We start from the raw sequence: 22,295 nt of genomic DNA on the forward strand, positions 1-22,295 counted from the left end.
TGCTGCAGCAAACCAAATCTTGAGAATTTAAATCACCCACAGCTGTTCTATTTTGTATTAATGCCATAAAAAACCAAACAAACCAATCACTTGTAAAAATAGTAATCCAATAAAAACAAATCAAATATCAATAATTATTTTCAAAAATAACTTATCTTTCAATTCCTAAAACTACTGCTTCTATAACAACTTTATACTCAATTTGAATGTTTGCACTTTTACAAAAAAAAAAAAAAAAAAGTGCAAACATTCAGATTGAGTATAAAGTTGTTATAGAAGCAGTAGTTTTAGGAATTGAAAGATAAGTTATTTTTGAAAATAATTATTGATATTTTTTCTAACTTATAATTGTTTATCATTATTTTTTCTTTTTCTTATCATTGAACAATACTTAGATAAGATTATGTTTTAGAAAGCTTAAACAAAGAAATATCACGATGTGCCAGAGGGGGGAAAAGTTCTATTTTCAAAGTCTACGCTCTAAATACATCATGCACTCCACCTGTTTTGATTCTAATTACAAAATTCTTGTTAAAAAGTATTTTGTTCTGATATATTTCAGTTAGAAGTTTAAACAGTGGTAAGTATCCTAATTTTTAATTAAAAAAAGAAATCCACTGAATTTTCAAAATGATGCATGCCATCCACATTCTCCCTTGTAATTCCTAGCGTATCACAGCAACCAACTATCTATTTCATCCTGACGACTTTCACCCCCCCACCCACCCACCCACACACACACAATTCGTTCCCACTGCTCTCTTTGAAAATGCTAATACCCCTTACATTCTATTCCTATGCAAGGATAGCAAAATAAGAAATTTCTGAAATTTTTTATTTTGCTATCCTTGTAATTGGTGATATGTAATTGCTTTGTAATTGGTGATAAGTAGTTTTTGGAAGTAAGGATTTTTCTAACGATTATTTTAAGCAAGATTTTTTGTTTTTGATCAAATATTAAACTTCTGTTTCTTTAACAGAAGGAATATCACCCAAGTAAATAATCAGAAGAAATGTTTCCTTTTACTTAGAAAGATTGGGGTCTGAATCCCATCCATGATTTGAGAAAACTTTATGGAGCTTTTTCAACTGACTGTGAGTAAGCAGATCTTGTACAAATGTAATGAGGCTTTAACTCAGATTTTTAATAAATAAATAAGAGATTGCAATAAAGCTTAATGATGACATGCTTACTACTTTAAAAGAGAAATTTTACACTATATGTTGGCTGAGTAGATAGGTGTATCTGTTCTCCAACCAACAGGCTGTGGGTTTGAATCCTGCCATGGTATGTTTGCAATTATCTTTAGGTGGGAGATAAAAAATTTCATCGTCTATGTGAGAACACTGTTCTGCTTATTGGAGACCTGAAATCGCTTGAAAAAAGTTCCATGTTTGGTTTCTGTCTCAGGGTTCCTGGACTATGTAAAAAATAAATAAAATTAAAAAAAAAAATAGAATAGGTATTTTTTTTTTTTTTTTTTGAGAAGTGTGTAAGAAAGTTTTACAACAAATCAAAGTTGAGTGTGCTTTCGAGGTGAACTGTAGACTAAGATACACAGATTATTCAAGAAAAAATGAAAAAAAGAGTTTGAAAATAGGAACCAAACCACGGAGATTCAGTGGTAAATCCTGAAGAAATCAATGATCAATTCAGCAAGAGCAGCATGTAATGAGATTGTCTGCAAGGATAAAAGAATCAGAACTCTATGGTGAACTAAGAAAGTTAAAGAGGCAGTGAAGGAAAAGAAGACAGCATATCAAATGTTGTTGGCAAATAAGTCGGCTTGTGTGCTCTTCAAGAATACAGAGAAAAATGTAAGAAAGCAAAGCAATATGTAAAACTAGCTAAACAAAAGTCATGGGAAGACTTTGGTATGAACATAGAAAATAAATATCAGAAAGGTGGCAAAATATTCTGGAAGCTGTTGAAAAAGCTTAGAAATGGATCAAAGAATGCTGTAAAAGGAATCAGAAATGATAAAAGGTGACACGAAACTGGAGGAAAGATATTCTTGATGCATATGGAGTAATTTCTTTGAAAGATTGCTAAATGCAACAAGCAGTGACATAGTGTTAGAAAACAACTGAAGACTATTAAGAACACTTCAATACTTGAAGTAGAGGAAGCCATCAAAAACCTGAAATGTAGAAAGGCAGCTGGAGTATATGATATTTGACCAAAAATGAACAAGTACGAAGTGTAAAACTTACACTGTGGCTGCACACTGCATAATTCAGAAAGCATGAACAGATGGCTGAATTCCAGATGATTGGAGTAGAGCTTTCATAGTCCCGAATCTATAAAAAGGAAAATAAAACTGAATGTGAGAATTACAGAGGTATTTCCCTACTGAGTATTCTTGGTAAGATTTATGGAGGTATATTTGAGAAACAGCTAAGAAGGATTGTGGAAGGAAAGGAAAACTTAGTGAAAAACAAGCTGAATTCAGGTCAAATACAGATCGTCAGGATCAGACTTTCACTTTAAGACAAATAGTTGAGAAATCATGGGAATATAAAACGGATCTGCATTTAAGTTTCACAGATCTGGAAAAGGCATATGACAAGGTGCCAAGAGTAAAGCCATTCAAAACGATTCAGTTATATGATGTAAATGGGACATCATATCAAGTAATACTTAGTCTTTATTTGAGTTAAAAGTGAGCTAAAATTGAAGGAGTTATAGGAAGATGGTTTGATGTTAAATCAAGTGTGTGACAAGGGTGTAACATTATCTCCACTGTTATTCATCATTGATATGGATCACATTACAAAGGAAAGTGATATTAAAACTGATGCCAAAATTGGAGATGTTAAACTCAGTTCTTTACTTTATGTAGATGATGTCATACTTCTAAATAAATTCAGTACAAGTTTGTAAGATTTCCTGACTAAATTGAATAACTGTTGAAATGAACTTGGTATGAAAATCAGCATTAAAAAGAGGCAGAAACACTGAAAACATCAACTATATCCTGAATGGAGAACCTATAGAACAGGTAAAACATTTCATCTATTTAGGCAATTTTTAGTGAAGAATACAAATTAAATATGGAAATAGACAGTGCTCAAACCAATTTTAACTTATGGATCTGGGAGTTGAGCTAGAAATAAAACACTTGTTCAAAGACTGGATATCACAGATATGAGAGTTTGGAAAAAGATTAGGGGAGTGAACAGATGGCATCAATAGCAATATCATATTAAAAATAAGGATATTAGGAAAGACTTGACATTTTTAGAATTTAGGAATGTGTTAGCAGAGGTAACTCTAGTGGTAGTATGGTAACTTAAACAGAATTGGGGAGGAAAGATTAGCAAAGTAAGTGTTCTTTGCCAGGCTGGCAGAAAAAAGACCTGGAGGAAGACCAAAATGTAGGTGGATTGATGCAGTAAAAAAGGGCCTTAGAAGACAGAAATATAGGATTCTCTAAAAGTGTAATAATATCCTGCATATCCCCTGCTGAAGGTAAATGTCAGGAATTTGATGATAATATACATAAAACTAATACAAAATTAAAAAAAAAAATCCTTAGCCAACATGGTACTATAGGTTTACAAATAATTCTTTGTGGGTAGGAGCCATTGAAAAAAAAAATTACACTATAAGAAAAAGAACAATTAATTTTTTTGACTAGGCATTTTCACCGTATATTAAGGATTTAACATATATATCATTTTAAACTAAAAAGGATAAACAAATGGAAATATTTTGCTCACGTTTTTCCATAAACATTTACATAATCTCCCACTCTAAAATGTGATGCAAAAAGTGGAGTGCCTGCAAAAATTAAGAAAAAAAAATTCTTTCAATGCTTCAAAATGTATATATATATATGTAACAAGATATTTAAGGGGAAAAAAATCTGTATTTCCTAAAGGATATTTTTATAAAAGTGAATTTAAATTTACAGATTAAAAATAAATGACAAGTTTAAATTTAAAACTGATTCATTCATCTCACCAGCTGGGTGTAATGAATAAAATATATCAATCACTAATGATTTTTCTATAAAGAAATATACATTTACATGTTTCCTGTCTTTATTTTCAATTATTCACATTAACTTTGACTCATCCTGTAACACAAGAACAAAATCAATATAATAATTTATAAAGCTACAGATATTATTATTATTATTGCATGGGAATATCCATGGAGACTTATTGTGGGAGACAAAACCCATCAACACAATATCTATCTTACCTCTCCCTGAAACCATTAACAGACAAAGCACTCACAACCAACTCCGGCAACCCATTCCATTCATTCACCACTTTCTAAGTGTAAAATCTAATCTTTGCACCCTTGAACAACATCCAACATCCAAGGATGACCTCTTGTCCTGCCTCTCTAACAAAGTGCAGATATCCTCATAGGGAGTATTCCACAGACCACCCATCATCTTGGTCACTCACTTCTGGATCCTCTCCACAACTTTCTCATCCTCAAGAAACACAGATTACTAGACCTAAACACAGTAATCCATACGTGATTGTATCAAGACTTTATAAAGAGGAATGATAATTCCCTTATCTCTACTTGTGTCTTCTTGAATAACTAAGTAATCCTGTGAGCTACACTGAATACTTTAGCAATATGTCCTCTAAACTTCAAATTTCTATCTACTACTACTACTCCCAAATCCCTGGCTTCAGCATACCTGGAGTACTGTTTCCTCAAAGTACTACACGGCTTGTAATCTTTTTAAGCCAAAATACATAATTTTATACTTTTTCACATTAAATTGATACCCATTATGATTTGCTAATACTGGGTGCCTATTTATATCATTCTGCAAGCTCTCTAGATCACCTTGATTAACTATGTGGATGGACTTAAAAGTTCTCGGACTTGACCATAAATGGCAACACTATCGGCAAGATTTTTTTTTTCTAAGTTGGTACATCTGTCATAAGCATTCATGTGAAATTGCAAGTCATTCTATCAAGTAGTTTTTTTTATATGGCTGTCAGAAGCCAAAGTGTTGCTGTATCCCTTGAAATCGATAAAACTGAGTATCATGCGGTTATAAAATTCTTTGTAAAAGAATTTTATAACCGCATTTAACAGTTTAACAGCAAAAGAAATTCATTCAAAGTTCATAAAAGTTTATGGGCACTCTTCTCCTTTGTTTTTGACAATTAAAAAATGAGCTGCCAAGTTTAATTAAAGATGTACCAGCCTTGAAGATGATCCACATGAAGAACGTCCAAAAAGTTGAACAGAAATCACCAAGAAAACACCAGAAATCATCGATCAGATTAAAACTCTTTGTCACTCTTCAGCGTTTTTCTTTGAATCAAGAGGTGATTGCAGTTGCAGAGGAGTATTTTGAAAATCTTATTGAGAATCACTGCAGGGATGAGATAATGGTGCTGGAACATCGCTGGAATAAATGTATTAGTGCACAATATGGTATTGGAAGACTGGCGAGTCAAAATCCATGAAATTGCTGAGACTATAGGCATTTCAAAAGAATGTGTAGGATATATTTTGCATGAAGAATTGCAAATGAAAAGCTTTGTGCAAGATGGGTGCTGTGCTTGCTCACAGCAGAGCAAAAACGCCCTCGCACGAAAATCTCTGAACAGTGCTTGGAGCGTTTTAACAAGAATAAAACTGTGATTTTGTGTGTTGATTTATTACTATGGATGAGACTTGGATTCACCATTACACACCAGAATCCAAACAGGAGTCAAAACAGTGGACAGAAGCCGGTTGTTCAGTGCCAAAGAAGACAAAGTCAGTTCCACCAGAAGGAAAGGTCATGGCATCGGTGTTTTGGGATGCTAAAGGCATTTTGTTTATTAATTATTTTGAAAAGGGTAAAACAATAATTGGGGAATATTATTCCAATCTCAACCAGACTAGATGAAAAAATTCATGAGAAAAGACCCAGTTTGCAGAAGAAAAAAAAAAGCATTTTTCATCAGGACAATGCACAAAGATGTTTTGGCAATGGGAAAATTAAGGGGGTGCTTAAGGGTCAAAGCTGTATAACTGAGAGGAGACCTCCACATAGCCTTTAAAGGAATGCGGAGAACCGACCAGGGCTTCTGACCTAATGTCCAATCCTCACCTTCTCGTGGTGCACCCTGTTGGGTATCTACTTTGATACTGAACGAACGAGGATGGGCTGGCAATTTGGGATTTAGCCGACCAAATTGTATTCTTATTGGTTAAACCAAAATAAAAAATGATGGTACAACATGACAAAATTTCATGCCGGCTGGGGCGTCGCCCGGTTAAACAAGGCCCCCGTTGTTTTCGCCAGGGAACCAGGGCGAACAGCGAAAAGTCAGCTACTGGAACAAATCTGAAAACAAACCCCAACTCAACATCACCAGAGTTAAAGATCGGTACTATCAACGTAAGAAGCCTGAATGGCAAAGAAATGGAGCTAGCTGAGGAATTAGATAAGTACCAGATCGACATAATAGGGGTGACTGAAACAAAAAAGACCAAAACTGGTGAGATCTTTCTGAGCAATAAATACAAAATGTTATATTCAGGCAATGACAATCAAGGAAAAGAAGGAGTAGCCATAGTATTCAACACAAAATACGAGGCTAATCTTCTTGAATGGCAGTCAGTCTCAAGTAGAGTAATGTGGGCAAATATGAGAATGGGGAACTGGACAATGAGACTTATTTGTGCCTATGGTCCCACAGAAGGTTCTACTAAGGTAGAAGTGGAGGAATTTTTTGAGGCTTTAGAAAAAGCAACTGACACAATGAAAAAGGAAAAGTTGGTCCTTGTTGGGGATCTAAATAGTAGAGTAGGAAATGATTGTGAGACATACAAAAATATTTTGGGAAAATTTGGAGAAAAGAGCAAAGCTAATAATAATGGCAAATATCTGTTGGATTTCTGCTCAGGACATGGACTGGTTATTACTAACACCATGTTCCAACATAAAAATGTGCACAAATTCACATGGAGAGAAGAGGCTAGGAATAAGAAAAGTCTCATTGACTATGTTATTGTTGATAGTGATGTTTTCTCCCTGGTGCAGGACACCAGAGTGTACAGAGGATTTGAAATTGGAAGTGATCACTATTTAGTCTTGAGCAGGATAAAATTGAATTTCATATTGAAAAGAATAACATGTAAGAAAGTTTTAAAGCGAATAAAAGTTGAGCAGCTCTCAGATGTGAACTGTAGACTAAAATACAGAAATATTATTGAAAAGAAAATGAAAGAGTTTGAGAACAGGAATCAAACCTTGGAGATTCAGTGGCAAACTCTGAAGGAAACATTGATTGAGTCTGCCAGAGAGGCATGTGGTGAGGTTGTGTGCAAGGATAAAAAAATCAGAACTCCCTGGTGGACACAGGAAGTTAAAGAGGCAGTGAAGGAAAAGAAGAAAGCATATCAAAAGTTCCTGGCAAATAAGTCAGCTTTTACTCTTACAGAATACAGAGACAAATGTAAGAAAGCTAAACAGTGTGTAAAACTAGCTAAACAAAAGTCATGGGAGGACTTTGGCAAGAATATAGAAAATAAATATCAAGAAGGTGGCAAAATATTCTGGAGGTTGTTGAAGAAGCTTAGGAATGGAGGAAAGAGTGCTGTAAAAGGAATTAGAGATGATAAAGGTGAAATGAAAACAGGAGAAAAAGTTATCCTTGAAGTGTGGAGTAATTACTTTGAAAAACTGCTAAATGAAACAAGCAGTGATGACAGCACAGTGATAAAAAACACTGACCAGGCATGCAGTCAGGAATACATATCCATACTTGAAGTAGAAAAAGCCATCAAAGGCTTGAAATGTGGAAAGGCAGCAGGAGTAGATGATATTCGACCAGAAATGCTGAAGTATGGTGGTATAAGAGTCTTACAGTGGCTGCACTGCATAGTTCAGAAAGCCTGGACAGAGGGACGAATCCCCGATGATTGGAGTAGAGCTCTCATAGTACCCATATATAAAAAGGGAAATAAAACTGAATGTGAGAATTACAGAGGTATTTCCCTACTGAGTGTTCCTGGCAAGATCTATGCAAGTATACTTGAGAAACGGTTGAGAAGAATTGTGGAAGAAAAGCTTGGTGAAGAACATGCTGGATTCAGGCCAAATAGAGGCTGTCAGGATCAGATCTTCACTTTACGACAAATAGTCGAGAAAGCATGGGAATATAACAAAGATCTGTATTTAAGTTTTGTCGATTTGGAAAAGGCATATGAGAAGGTGCCAAGAGAGAAGCTATTCAATACGCTGCAGTTATATGGTGTCAATGGGGCATTATATCAAGCAATACTTAGTCTTTATTTGAGTTGTGAGTCAGCAGTTAGAATTGAAGGAAGTACAGGAAGATGGTTTAATGTTAAATCTGGTGTGAGACAAGGATGTACATTATCCCCTCTGTTATTCATTATCTATATGGATCACATTATGAAGGAATGTGGTATTAAACCTGATATCAAAGTTGGAGATGTTAATGTCAGCTCTTTGCTTTATGCGGATGATGTTATACTTCTAAATAAATCCACTACAAGTCTGCAAGATTCTCTGACTAAATTGAATAGCTGTTGTAATAGATATGGTATGAAGGTCAGCAATAAAAAGACAAAGACAATGAAAATTGGCAGAATCATTGAAAATGTCAACTGTGTTGTGAATGGAGAACCTGTGGAACAAGTAAAACATTTCAGCTACTTAGGCACAATTTTTACTGAAGATGGTAAACTAAATATAGAAATAGACAACAGAATCAGCAAAGCTGGTATCGTGGGAAGTCAATTGAATAAATTCATATGGAATAAGAAAGAAATTAGTCGGAACACTAAATTAGCTGTATACAAGACTGTGTTCAAACCAATTTTAACTTATGGATCTGAGAGCTGGGTCAGAAGTAAAACACTTGACCAAAGACTAGAGACCGCAGATATGAGAGTCCTGAGAAAGATTAGAGGCGTGAACAGATGGCATCAATGGCAATATCATATTAAAAATGAGGATATTAGGAAAGAACTTGACATTGTCAGCATCCAGGAATGCGTTAGCAGAGCTAATCTCAGATGGTATGGTCACTTAAATAGAATGGGAGAGGAAAGATTAGCAAAACAAGTGTTCTCTGCCAGGTTGGCAGGAAAACGACCCAGAGGAAGACCAAGATATAGGTGGATTGATACGGTACAAAGTGCCTTAGACGATAGAAATATAAGATCTGATAATGTTGGAGTCTTGACAAGTAACAGACTGATTTGGAGGAAAATTGTAGATAGGAAGTTAGTAATGATGTAATTTTTTCATGTAGTACTGTCATATCCTGTACACCCCTTGAGGGTACATGGCAGGAATTTGATGATGATGATGAAAATTAAGGGATCTGCACTATGAATTGTTGGAACATCCACCCTATTCCCCAGATTTGGCTCCCTCTGACTTCTATCTCTTCCCAAAAATAAAACTCTTTGTCGCTGATCAGCATTTTTCTTTGAATCAAGAGGTGATTGCAGCTGCAGAGGGGTATTTTGCAGATCTTACTAAGAACCACTATAGGGAAGGGATAATGGCGCTGGAGCATTGCTGGAATAAATGTATTAGTCTTAAGGGAGATTATGTTGAAAAATAAAAATAATTTTCTGAACAATAAATACAAAATGTTATATTCACGCATTTACAATCAGGGAAAAGAAGATGTAGCTACGAAATTGAACACAAAATACGAGGCTAAACTTGCAATATCAAGTAGAGTGGTGTGGGCAAATATCATAATGGGGAACTGGACAATGAGACATATTTGTGCCTATAGTCCTACAGAAGGTTCTACTAAGGTAGAAGTGGAGGAATTTATGAGGCTTTAGAGAAATCAACCAACAAAATGAAAAAGGTAAAGTTGGTCTTTATTGAGGATCTAAATTACAGAGTAGGAAATGACTGTCAGACATACAAAAATATTATGGGAAAATTTGGAGAGAAGAACAAAAGTAATAATAATGACAAATACCTGTTGGATTTCTACTCAGGACATGGACTGGTTATTATTAACACAATGTTTCAACACAAAAATGTGCACAAATTCACATGGAGAGAACAGGCAAGAAATAAAAAAAGTCTCATTGACTATGTTATTGTTAATATTGATATTTTCTCCGTGGTGCAGGACCAGAGCGTACAGAAGATTTGAAATTGGAAGTGATCACCATTTAGTCATGAGCAGGATAAAATTGAATTTCATATGGAAAAGAAGAACATGTAAAAAAATTTTAAAGTGAATAAAAGTTGAACAGCTCTCAGATGTGAACTGTAGATTAAAATACACAAACATGATCCAAGAAAAATGAAAAGGTTTGAGAACAGGAACCAAACCTTGGAGATTCAGTGCCAAGTCCTGAAGAAAACACTGATTGATTCAGTCAGAGGCATGTGGTAAGGTTGTCTATAAGGATAGAAAAATCAGAACTCCATGGTGGACACAGGAAGTTAAAGAGGCAGTGAAAGAAAAGAAGAAAGCATATCAAAAGTTCATCATCATCATCAAATTCCTGCCATGTACCCTCAAGGGGTGTACAGGATAAGATAGTACTACATGAAAAATTTACATCATTAGTAACTTCCTATCTACAATTTTCCTCCAGATCAGTCTGTTACTTGTCAAGACTCCAATATTATCAAATCTTATATTTCTGTCGTCTAAGGCACTTTGTACCATATCAGTCCACCTATATCTTGGTCTTCCTCTGGGTCGTTTTCCTGCCAATCTGGCAGAGAACACTTGTTTTTCTAATCTTTCCTTGCCCATTCTGTTTAAATGACCATACCACCTGAGATTAGCTCTGCTAATGCATTCCTGGATGCTGACAATGTCAAGTTCTTTCCTAATATCCTGTTTTTAATATGATATTGCCATTGATGCCCATCTGTTCACACCTCTAATCTTTCTCAGGATTCTCATATCTGCGGTCTCTAGTCTTTGGTGAAATGTTTTACTTCTGACCCAGCTCTCAGATCCATAAGTTAAAACTGGTTTGAACACTGGCTTGTATACAGTTAATTTAGTGTTCTGACTAATTTCTCTCTTATTCCATATGAATTTATTCAATTGACTTCCTACCATACCAGCTTTGTTGTTTCTGTTGTTTTTATTCTATATTTAATTTACCATCTTCACTAAAAATCGTGCCTAAGTAGGTGAAACGTTTTACTTGTTTCCACAGTTTTACTTTCTTTACTTGTTTCCACAGTTTCTTTACTTGCTTCCACAGTTTTACTTTGCCCTCCACATGCGGGCAAAGTCTGACTGTCACTCATTGTGGTGCTCTCTGGATGATCTAACAACATCAGCATTTCTTCTTTTTCCCCTCATGGAGACAAATTTCAGTGATTATACTTATGCTACTGCATATGGGGCAGCCGACGCGACTCTTGATTTGGAAATGATGTCAGAGTTGAGAAATGAGCAAATCATTCCACCCATTACAAGAAATATTAATATCATCTAATGTAATTTAAATGGCATCGTTACCCCAGCAAGCAAAGAAAAACTAAATGAACTATTACTACTAGCTGACAAACATGATGCTGATATTATCTGCATCCTGGAAACCAAACTTTGACAAACCAACCAACTAAACATTAAAAACTATGAAATCATAAGACAAGATAGGCCTACGGACCAAAATGGAGGAGGGCATCTGACACTAATCCGAAACTTGTCATATAAAGTTGTTGAGTTAGACATAGTATCAGAAGGAACTGAAGTACAAGGAATCCAAATACTGGAACCAAGTAAAAAGCCATTAAACATATTAAATTGTTATCATCCTCCTGACAAACCTGGACCAAATCTTTCTAACCTATCCCATCTCTGGTAATTAGTTTACGGAATTAACAACGCATATAAAGTATTAATTAAAGGTAACTTTAATGAATAACTTCTATATTTCGGCAATGTCACATTGCCATCTTCGGGAACATAAAGATATGGTATGTGCACTCAGGAACTAACACAAAGCAAATGAGGAAGAAAGCAAGAAACTAATATTGTTCCTAAAGTCCTAATGGTGCCCTCTTGCGGGCTAATTTGGTAGTCTTGGCAGTTGGGCTGAAGTTCTCATAATGAAAGTCTCCCAAATTTGGGGCAGTTTCATGCACCCAAGTTGAGGTTAGGAACGTTTTTTAGAGCTGCTGAAGATTCTTTGAATAATCTTTCGTATTTAAACTTGCTGCGATGGATTATTTTTGTTTTCTTCCAACGAATTTTATGGTGGGTATCTAAGGCATGGTCTGCCAGCCCAGAGCGGCTGTACTGGTGAAACCGGATGTAGTCTTGGTGTTCTGAAATCCTGATATTTGTTGTTCTGCCTGTGTGGCCAAAGTAGGACAATTTGCAGCTGCAAGGGACCTGGTATACACCAGGTAGGTCTAGGGGAAGTGGTTGGTCTTTGGTAGAGCGGATAAGGGATGCCAACTTTTTATATGGTCTGTAACAGGAAGTAAGGTCATATTTTTTGAGGATATTGGTTATTTTTTCAGAGGTGCCCTGGATGTAGGGGATGGTGATAGACTTGGTGTAATCTTTATTGTGGAGGGGGGTTGTGGTTTACAGGTTTTAGTATTTTTTGGATTTTTTTGGGGTTATAGCCATTGGCTAAGAAAGTGTTGAGGATGTGGTTTAGTTCAATAGTCAGGGCCTTGTCATCTGAGCAGATTAATTTTGCCCTGTTATATAGTGTTTTTATCACCCCATATTGTTGTGAGGGGGGGGGGATTGCTGGTGAATGTATCTGCCAGTGTGGGTGGGTTTTCTGTAAACAGAGAAAACCAAAGATCCATCTAGCTGGCGGGTGATTAAAGTGTCTAGGAAGGGGAGGGTGTTGTTTTCCTCTTTTTTTAAGGTGAACTGGACTCTGGGATGTTGGTTGTTTAAGTGTGTTAGGAAGGAGTGGAGTGTGTCTGAGCCATGTGGCCAAATAGCAAACATATCATCCACATAACGAAGCCAAATAGTGGGTTTTTGTGGGGCGGAGTTTAAGGCTTTCTCTTCAAATATAAAAAGTTGGCATCCCTTATCCGCTCTACCAAAGACCAACCACTTCCCCTAGACCTACCTGGTGTATACCAGGTCCCTTGCAGCTGCAAATTGTCCTACTTTGGCCACACAGGCAGAACAACAAATATCAGGATTTCAGAACACCAAGACTACATCCGGTTTCACCAGTACAGCCGCTCTGGGCTGGCAGACCATGCCTTAGATACCCACCATAAAATTCGTTGGAAGAAAACAAAAATAATCCATCGCAGCAAGTTTAAATACGAAAGATTATTCAAAGAATCTTCAGCAGCTCTAAAAAACGTTCCTAACCTCAACTTGGGTGCATGAAACTGCCCCAAATTTGGGAGACTTTCATTATGAGAACTTCAGCCCAACTGCCAAGACTACCAAATTAGCCCGCAAGAGGGCACCATTAGGACTTTAGGAACAATATTAGTTTCTTGCTTTCTTCCTCATTTGCTTTGTGTTAGTTCCTGAGTGCACATACCATATCTTTATGTTCCCGAAGATGGCAATGTGACATTGCCGAAATATAAAAGTTATTCATTAAAGTTACCTTTAATTAATACTTTATATGCGTTGTTAATTCCGTAAACTAATTACCAGTTATGTCTAACCAACGTACAAGTCTTACTACTAGAATCACTATCCCATCTCATTGAACAAAACTCCATTATCTTAGGAGACACGAATAGCAAACACCTGTTATGGGGTTCTGAGGAAATAAACCCAAGAAGAGAAAACCTGAGTAATTTCTTAGATGAAACAGGACTAATAACTCTCAACAGTGGAGAACCTACTTATCTGTCTCATTCTTATGGTACAAAAGATGCCCTAGATATCACTGCGGTGTCTCCTGATCTTCACGACAAAGCTATTTGGTCTGTTTTGGAACCAGTAGAAAGTGACCATACTCCAATATTAATCAATCTGAACCCAAAAATGACTAGACCCACCCAAAAAAGAAAATATCATTGGAACTTCCAGAAGGCAAATTGGGAGAAATACAAGGATGAAGTAAGTACAATGCTGAAAGATCACACATACCATGATGACTTAGACAAAGACTATATAACTTGGAAGAATACTATCCTAAATGCAGCAAAGAAAAGTATTCCAAAGGGATACAGGAGAAAAGTTATTTCAAACTACACTAAAGTTCACCAGGAACTTGCCAGTAAAATATCTAAATGCAATGAATTATTTAACATCTCAAAAATTGAAAGCTCTCCAGAAACCAGGATCGAGTACAACAAGATAAATGCTGAAATTAAACAAAATTATAATATATTACAAAGAACTAGGTGGCAAAAATTTCGCCACAACTTAAATCCAAACACTTCAGATACCAAACTTTGGAAACTAACTGCTAATTTACAAAGAGACCTACCAAAGGCAAGTGAGACTAACACGCTAAAAGATCCAGATGGAAATATCAAAATTGGAGATAGGGAGATAGCAAATACCTTGGCCTTTCATTTTCAAAATATAAGCAAACGAGAGATGAATACTAGGAAAGACATCAAATATCAAAACAGGCTCGACAGCAGAAAAATGCTGTAAACTCCTCAAAATATCAAAACAAACTATTCTGGGATCCATTTACAATCTCTGAATTGGGAGATGCCTTGGAGAGACTAGATATAAATAAATCATGTGGACCAGATAACATAGAAGGAATTATGATCAAACATCTTCCTTCCCTAGCTCTAGATTGGCTACTTCACTTATACAACAATAGCCTAAAACAAGGAAAAGTTCCGAAAGACTGGAAGACAGCCACAATCATACCAATCTTAAAGCCTAACAAACTGCAAGACTAACCAGGAAGTTATAGACCAAATTCACTGACTTCAATTCCAGGCAAATAAATGGAAAAAATGATACTCCAATGTTTGAATTACTATCTAAATAAAAATAGTATACGACCACATTTTTAGGCTGCCTTTAGAAGAAATCACTCAACAACTGATCAACTTTTCTACTTAACCCAGACAATTCAAGATAACTTCCAGACCAAACCTACCATATCCACCATTGCAGCTTTTATAGATTTTAGCAATGCCTTTGACAAGGGGTGGAGGCAGAAACTCATTTCCAAACTTTGTCATATTGGAATAGAAGGGAACGTTCTTAACTGGATCTATGACTTTCTAAGAAATAGAACAATTCGAGTTAGAATAAATAATACCTTTTCCAAGAAAGTGAAAATAAGACAGGGACTCCCTCAAGGTAGCATTTTGAGCCCATTCCTTTTTTCCATCTTTAAATGACTTAGATAAAAATATAAATAAAGAAACAAAGATAGCTATGTTTGCTGATAATTTGGTCCTATTCTCAGCTCACAACAACCTAGAAACAGCAGAAGGTCACTTAAACAAAGCCACTGAAAGTTTAGCTGCATACTGCGAAAACCAAAAAATCAAAATTAACCCTACTAAATCAGAAATCTATGTTTTTACTATTAATAACCACCTCAGAAAGTGGAGACCAAAGGTTAAGCTAAACAGTCAACTAATTACATTTAATGAAAACCCCAAATACTTTGGGGTTACTCTGGATCCATCGCTAAGCTTCAATAAACATATCAACAATGTTGCAGTCAGAGCAAAAAGAAGGCTAAATATCATGAAAAGTATCTCAGGTAAAGAGTGGGGAGCCAATGCTAAAACCTTAAAAGTCACATATACCTCTATTATCCATCCCATAATAGAATATGCTTCGCCTATCTGGATGCAAACATCACAAACCAGTTTAGATAAGCTTATAAAAATTCAGAAAAATGCAACTAAAATCATATGTGGACTAAGGAATATAACTCCTGGAAAAATAGCAGAATTCGAATCCAACCTTGTTCCTTTAAAAATTAGGTGGCAAGAAAATCTTACCAAATTTGTAGAAAAAAGAGCCAACCTTGCACATCATAGAACAAGTGAACTTTTTAAAAACCAACAAACAGAATAAAGAAAAAATCAACAATGCATGAAATCATAGAAAATAAAATTCCCTTGGATTGTCCAAATAAAATAGCCAACTACCCAACATTTCCTCCAAATCAAGAAAGGAAAAATATAGTTATCAATTCTGAAATAGGGAAACATGAGAAAAAAAGCCCAGAAAACCCTGAAATCTTGAGATCATTAGCCCTTTCAAAAATAATGGAATATAGACCTGACTCAATAAAGATCTACACAGATGGCTCCAAAAATCCAAATGGAAATTCTGGGAGTGGCATACTCATTTATGGCTCTCATAATATAGAACTAAAAACAACTAACAGTATTGGATGCAACTCATACCATGCAGAATTAATAGCTATTAACACAGCACTGCAATATTTGGACAAACAAAACCCGAAGGAGTTTATATTTTTCACCGATTCCTTAGCAACCTTTCAAGCTATTAAGAACTGCTACAGTAGCCATCAAGAAATACTTAGAGACACAGTAAAAAACATAAACAAACTACACAAGGATTCCAAAATAATCTTCCAATGGATCCCATCCCATGTGGGATTAAAGGAAAACGAAACTGCAGATGAAGTAACAAAAATGGTCGCAACATCAAGTGATACCACAGATTTCATTCTTTTTAAAACCACCCAAAAAGAAAACATAAAAAGAACAATTCTTCTGGACATGACTCCACTGGTACTCAGCAGAAAATCCAGGAGATACCATCAACTCCAAGTCTAATCGCAGTGCCACTACCATGATCTCTCGCCTCAAGACCGGTTACACAAGACCAATCAAGTTTAGCAATGGCATACAAGTCTTTCCCACCTGCAAAATCTGTAACAAGGAAGAATCACCAATGCATTTGCTAAACTGTATGAATATTTCCAAATGTGAACTCTATAACAACCCAGAAAAGGTGCTGTATAAAATACATGAACTTGACCTCTATGATCTGGTGAAATAATACCATGGGATAATAAAAAAAAACTTGTTTCTACAGGTTCTCCATTCACAACGCTGTTGACATTTTCAACGATTCTGCCTATTTTCATTGTCTTTGTCTTTATTGCTGACCTTTATACCATATCTATTACAACAGTTATTCAATTTAGTCAGGGAATCTTGCAGACTTGTAGCGAATTTATTGATAAGTATAACATCTTCCGCATAGAGCAAAGAGCTGACATTAACATCTCCAATTTTGATATCATGTCTAATACCACTTTCCTTCACTGTTTTAAGGATACTTGTGACATAAGACTGAATGATAAATGCATGTAAACACAAGAAAGATATTTAATTAACCAAATATTTTGGTCTGGAAATAGCAGACCATCTTCAGTGGCATTACAAGAACAGTTTTAAAAAATACAAGCTAGAGTACTAACAATAGATCGTTAAAAATAGAACACGCCGCATGATGTTATATCACTAAGTATTAAGTATAAAACGGAACATTTTGAAGTAGAGACATGATTGAAAAAAAAAAAAATTAATGAGTTATCTTGATTAGACTTTCCCAGATTTTTGATATAGATATACAGTCATTACGATTCAGGTTGCGACGATGGAGTAAGGCCTCCACGCTTTCCTTGAACAAACGTTCAAACCTATAACGGGATCCATGTAAGAGGCGAGTCTTGGATCAAAAGATGCTGTGGTCAGTTTCAATCCCGTGTTGAGCCAATCCAGACTTTTCAGGTTTGTTGTGAAGAATGGAGGATTGGTGTTCTTGGATTCTTTTTTTCAAGAGAACTGTAGCTAGGTATTTGGCTATATGGTAAGTAGGAGAATCAATACAATCTACTATTGGACGAAGAGGATAATCAATCTTATGGATTTTTTGGAAGGCCATAAAACAGTAGATTGTATTGATTCTCCTACTCACCGTATAGCCAAATACCTAGCTAAATTATTGAAATCTTACATTGGCAACTCTAAATCTTTTTTAAAAAACTCCTCAATTTCTTAGAAAAATTAAAATGTCTCATTGCAACCTACAGATCTTATGATTAGCTTTGATATAGAATCTTTATATACCAATGTACCTCTCAAGGAAACTTTAAAATTACTTGCTGACATCTTTCCTCAAGACATTATAAAACTATTCGATTTCGTAATACATTCTGGATATTTCGTATGTCAAAATAAATTTTACAGCCAAGTAGAAGGAACGGCCATGGGAAGTCCTCTTTCTCCTACTTTAGCCAACTTTTATTTGGAACATTTAGAAAAAGTCCTCTTCTCATCTATTTTCCCTCAACCATCCTTTTGGGTAAGATATATAGATGACATCTTTACTATTTGACCTCACAGCAAAAAACTCTTTACCTTTTTTTTTAAACAGTATTAATTCCTTGCATCATCGTATAAAGTTTACTATGGAAATAGAAGAAAACAACCAGTTATCTTTTTTAGACGTTCTCCTCATCCGGTCACCTTCAAATATTCTTACAACTACAGTATACAGGAAACCAACATTCACAGGTCATTATATTCTTAAAGAATCAGCCCATCATCCTTGTCAAAAAACAGGAATTATAAAATGCCTCATCAGAAGAGCCAAAACTAATTGTTCTACTTTTGATTATCTACAGAAAGAACTTTCTACTATCCAACAACATATGAAACTCAATGGCTTTTCTAAAAAAAGTACTCAACATCTTCTCAATTCTTATAATCCTCCACAAAACAACAAAGTTTCAATATGTCGAGTGCCTATTCCTTATATCTCTGGTATTTCAGAGCCTATCGCAAGAATTTTAAAGAAATATGATTTAACAACTACGTATTTACCTATTAACAAATTGTCTTCTCATTTTCCTTCTCCTAAAGACAAACGCTCAACTTTATCTCTTCCTGGAGTTTATCAAATTCCTTGCAACTGTGATCTTTCCTATTTTGGACAGACTGGAGGTTCTCTTGAAAAAAGAATCCAAGAACACCAATCCTCCATTCTTCACAACAAACCTGAAAAGTCTGGATTGGCTCAACACGGGATTGAAACTGACGACAGCATCTTTTGGTCCAAGACTCGTCTCTTACATAGATCCTGTTATCAGTTCGAACGTTTGTTCAAGGAAAGTGTGGAGGCTTTACTCCATCGTCCCAACCTGAATCGTAATGACTGTATATCTATATCAAAAATCTGGGAAAGTCTAAACAAGATTACTCATTAAATTTTTTTTTTTTCAACCATGTCTCTACTTCAAAATGTTCCGTTTTATACTTAATACTTAGTGATATAACATCACGCGGCGTGTTCTATTTTTAACGATCTATTGTTGGTATTCTAGCTTGTATTTTTTGAAACTGTTCTTGTAATGCCACTGAAGATGGTTTGCTATTTCCAGATCGAAATATTTGGTTAATTAAATATCTTTCTTGTGTTTACATGCATTTATCATTCACCACTTTCCTTCATAATGTGATCCATATAGATAATGAATAACAGAGGGGATAATATACATCCTTGTCTCATCCCAGATTTCACATTAAACCATCTTCCTGTACTTCCTTCAATTCTAACTGCACTTACATACAGTTAGTCTCAAATAAAGAGTAAGTATTGCTTGGTATAATGCCCCATTGACACCACTACATATAACTGTAGCGTATTGAATAGCTTTTCTCTTGGCACCTTATCATATGCCTTTTCCAGATGTACAAAACCTAAAGAGAGATCTTTGTTATATTCCCATGATTTTTCAACTATTTGTCATAAAGTGAAGATCTGATCCTGACAGCCTCTATTTGGCCTGAATCCAGCTTGTTCTTCACCAAGCTTTTCTTCCACAATTCTTCTCAACCGTTTCTCAAGTATACTTGCATATATCTTACCAGGAACACTCAGTAGAGAAATACCTCTGTAATGCTCACATTCAGATTTATTTACCTTTTTATAATGGGCACTATGAGAGCTTTACTCCAATCATCGGAAATTCGTCCCTCTGTTCAGGCCTTCAGAACTATGCAGCAGCTACATTAAGACTTTTATACCACCATACTTCAGCATTTCTGGTCGAATCATCTACTCCTGCTACCTTTCCAGTTTTCAAGCCTTTGATAGCTTTTTCTACTTCAAGTATGGATTTCTGACTGTATGCCTGTTGAGTGTTTTTTACCACTGTGCTATCACTGCTTGTTTCATTTAGAAATTTCTCGAGGTAATTACTCCATACTTCATGGATAACTTTTTCTACAGTTTTCATGTCACCTTTATCATCTCTAATTTCTTTTCCAGGACTCTTTCCTCCATTTCTAGGCTTCTTCAACAACCTCCAGAATATTTTGCCACCTTCTTGATATTTATTTTCTATGTTCATGCCAAAGTCCTGACATGACTTTTATTTAGCTAGTTTTACACAGTCCTTTCTTTTAGTGTTACATGGGGATCAGCATTCATTTTTGAAATTATGGATTCTACAACTGTGTTAAAATAACTCTTTCTTTTTTTTTTTTTAAAAGGGTTATTTTAACACGGTTGTAGAATCGATAATTTCAAAAATGAGTTTTACACAGTGTTTAGCTTTCTTACATTTGTCTCTGTATTCTCTAAGAGCACAAGCTGACTTACTTGTCAGGAACTTTTGATATGCTTTCTTCTTTTCCTTCACTGCCTCTTTAACTTCCTGTGTCCACCACGGAGTTCTAATTTTTCTATCCTTGCAGACAACCTCACCACATGCCTCTCTGGCTGAATCAATCAAGGTTTTCTTCAAGGTTTGGTTGCTGTTCTCAAACTCTTTCATTTTTTCTCGAATATTCTTTGTGTATTTTAGTCTACAGTTCACATATGAGAGCTGCTCAACTTTTATTCGCTTTAAAACTTTCTTACATGTTATTCTTTTCAATATTAAATTCAATTTTATCCTGCTCAAGACTAAATAGTGATCACTTCCAATTTCAAATCCTCTGTACACTCTGGTGTCCTGCACCAGGGAGAAAACATCACTATCAACAATAACATAGTCAATGAGACCTTTCTTATTTCTTGCCTCTTCTCTCCATGTGAATTTCTGTACATTTTTATGTTGGAACATGGTGTTAGTAATAACCAGTCCATGATATTTGCCATTATTATTAGCTTTGCTCTTTTCTCCAAATTTTTCCAGTATATTTTTGTATGTCTGACAATCATTTCCTACTCTGCTATTCAGATCCCCAACATGGACCAACTTTTCCTTTTTCATTATGTCAGCTGCTTTCACTAAATCCTCAAAAAGTTCCTCCACTTCTACCTTAGTAGTGGGACCCTAGGCACAAATAAGTCTCATTGTCCAGTTCCCCATTCTAATATTTGCCTACATCACTCTACTTGAGACTGCATGCCATTCAAGAAGATTAGCCTCTTATTTAGTGTTGAATACAATGGCTACTCCTTCTTTTCCTTGGTTGTCATTGCTTGAATATAACATTTTGTATTTATTGCCTGTTTTTGTCTTTTTTGTTTTAGTCACCTCTATTATGTCGATCTGGTATATCTAATTCCTCAGCTAGCTCCATTTCTTTGCCATTCAGGCTTCTTATGTTGATAGCGCCGATCTTTAACTCTGGTGATGTTGAGTTGGGTTGTTTTTTCCGATTTGTTCCAGTAGTTGACTTTTTGCTGTTCACCCTGGTTCCCTGTTGAAAACACGGGGGATTTGTTTAACTGGGCGACACCCCAGCCGGCATGAAATTTTGTCATGTTGTACCATCATTTTGTATTTTGGTTTAAGCCAATAAGAATACAATTTGGTCGGCTAAATCCCAAATTGTCAGCTCATCCTTGTTCGTTCAGTATCCAGATAGATACCCAAAGGGTGCACCACGAGAAGGTGAGGATTGGACATTAGGGCAGAAGCCCTGGTCGGTTCTCTGCATTCCTTTAAAGGCTATGTGGAGATCTCCTCTCAGTTATACAGCTTTGACCCTTAAGCACCCCTATATCAAAAGTTCCTGGCAAATAAGTCAGCTTGTGCTCTTAGAGAATACAGAGAGAAATGTAAGAAAGCTTAACACTGTGTAAAACTAGCTAAACAAAAGTCATACGAATTGTTTGGTAAGAAGATAGAAAATAAATATCACGAAGGTGGCAAAATATTCTGGAGGCTGTTCAAAAATCTCAAAAATGGAGGAAAGAGTGCTGTAAAAGGAATTAGAGATGACATGAAAACTGGTGAAAAAGATATCCTTGATCTATGGAGTAATTACTTTAGAAAATTGCTAAATGAAACAATCAGTGACAGCACAGTAGTAAAAAACACTCAACGGACATGTAATCTGGAATACATATCCATACTTGAAATAGAAAAAGCCATCAAAAGTCTGAAATGTGGAAAGGCAGTGGGA

At 35.6% G+C, this 22,295-nt stretch overlaps 1 protein-coding gene across 1 annotated transcript in view; it reads right to left on the bottom strand.

Moving 5' to 3' along the window:
* Positions 1-22,295, bottom strand: part of mRpL3 (mitochondrial ribosomal protein L3) — a 122,445-nt gene that overhangs the window by 36,290 nt on the left and 63,860 nt on the right. The window contains exon 6 of the mRNA XM_090408424.1: positions 3,724-3,784. Within this exon, the coding sequence (XP_090264550.1) occupies positions 3,724-3,784 (61 nt within the window). The remainder of the gene's footprint in view (positions 1-3,723; positions 3,785-22,295) is intronic.

This window comes from Typopeltis vanoorti, chromosome 18 (genome assembly GCF_054136105.1).
Source record: "Typopeltis vanoorti isolate ZY-2024b chromosome 18, IOZ_Tvanoo_1.0, whole genome shotgun sequence".
Lineage (NCBI taxonomy): Eukaryota > Metazoa > Arthropoda > Arachnida > Uropygi > Thelyphonidae > Typopeltis > Typopeltis vanoorti.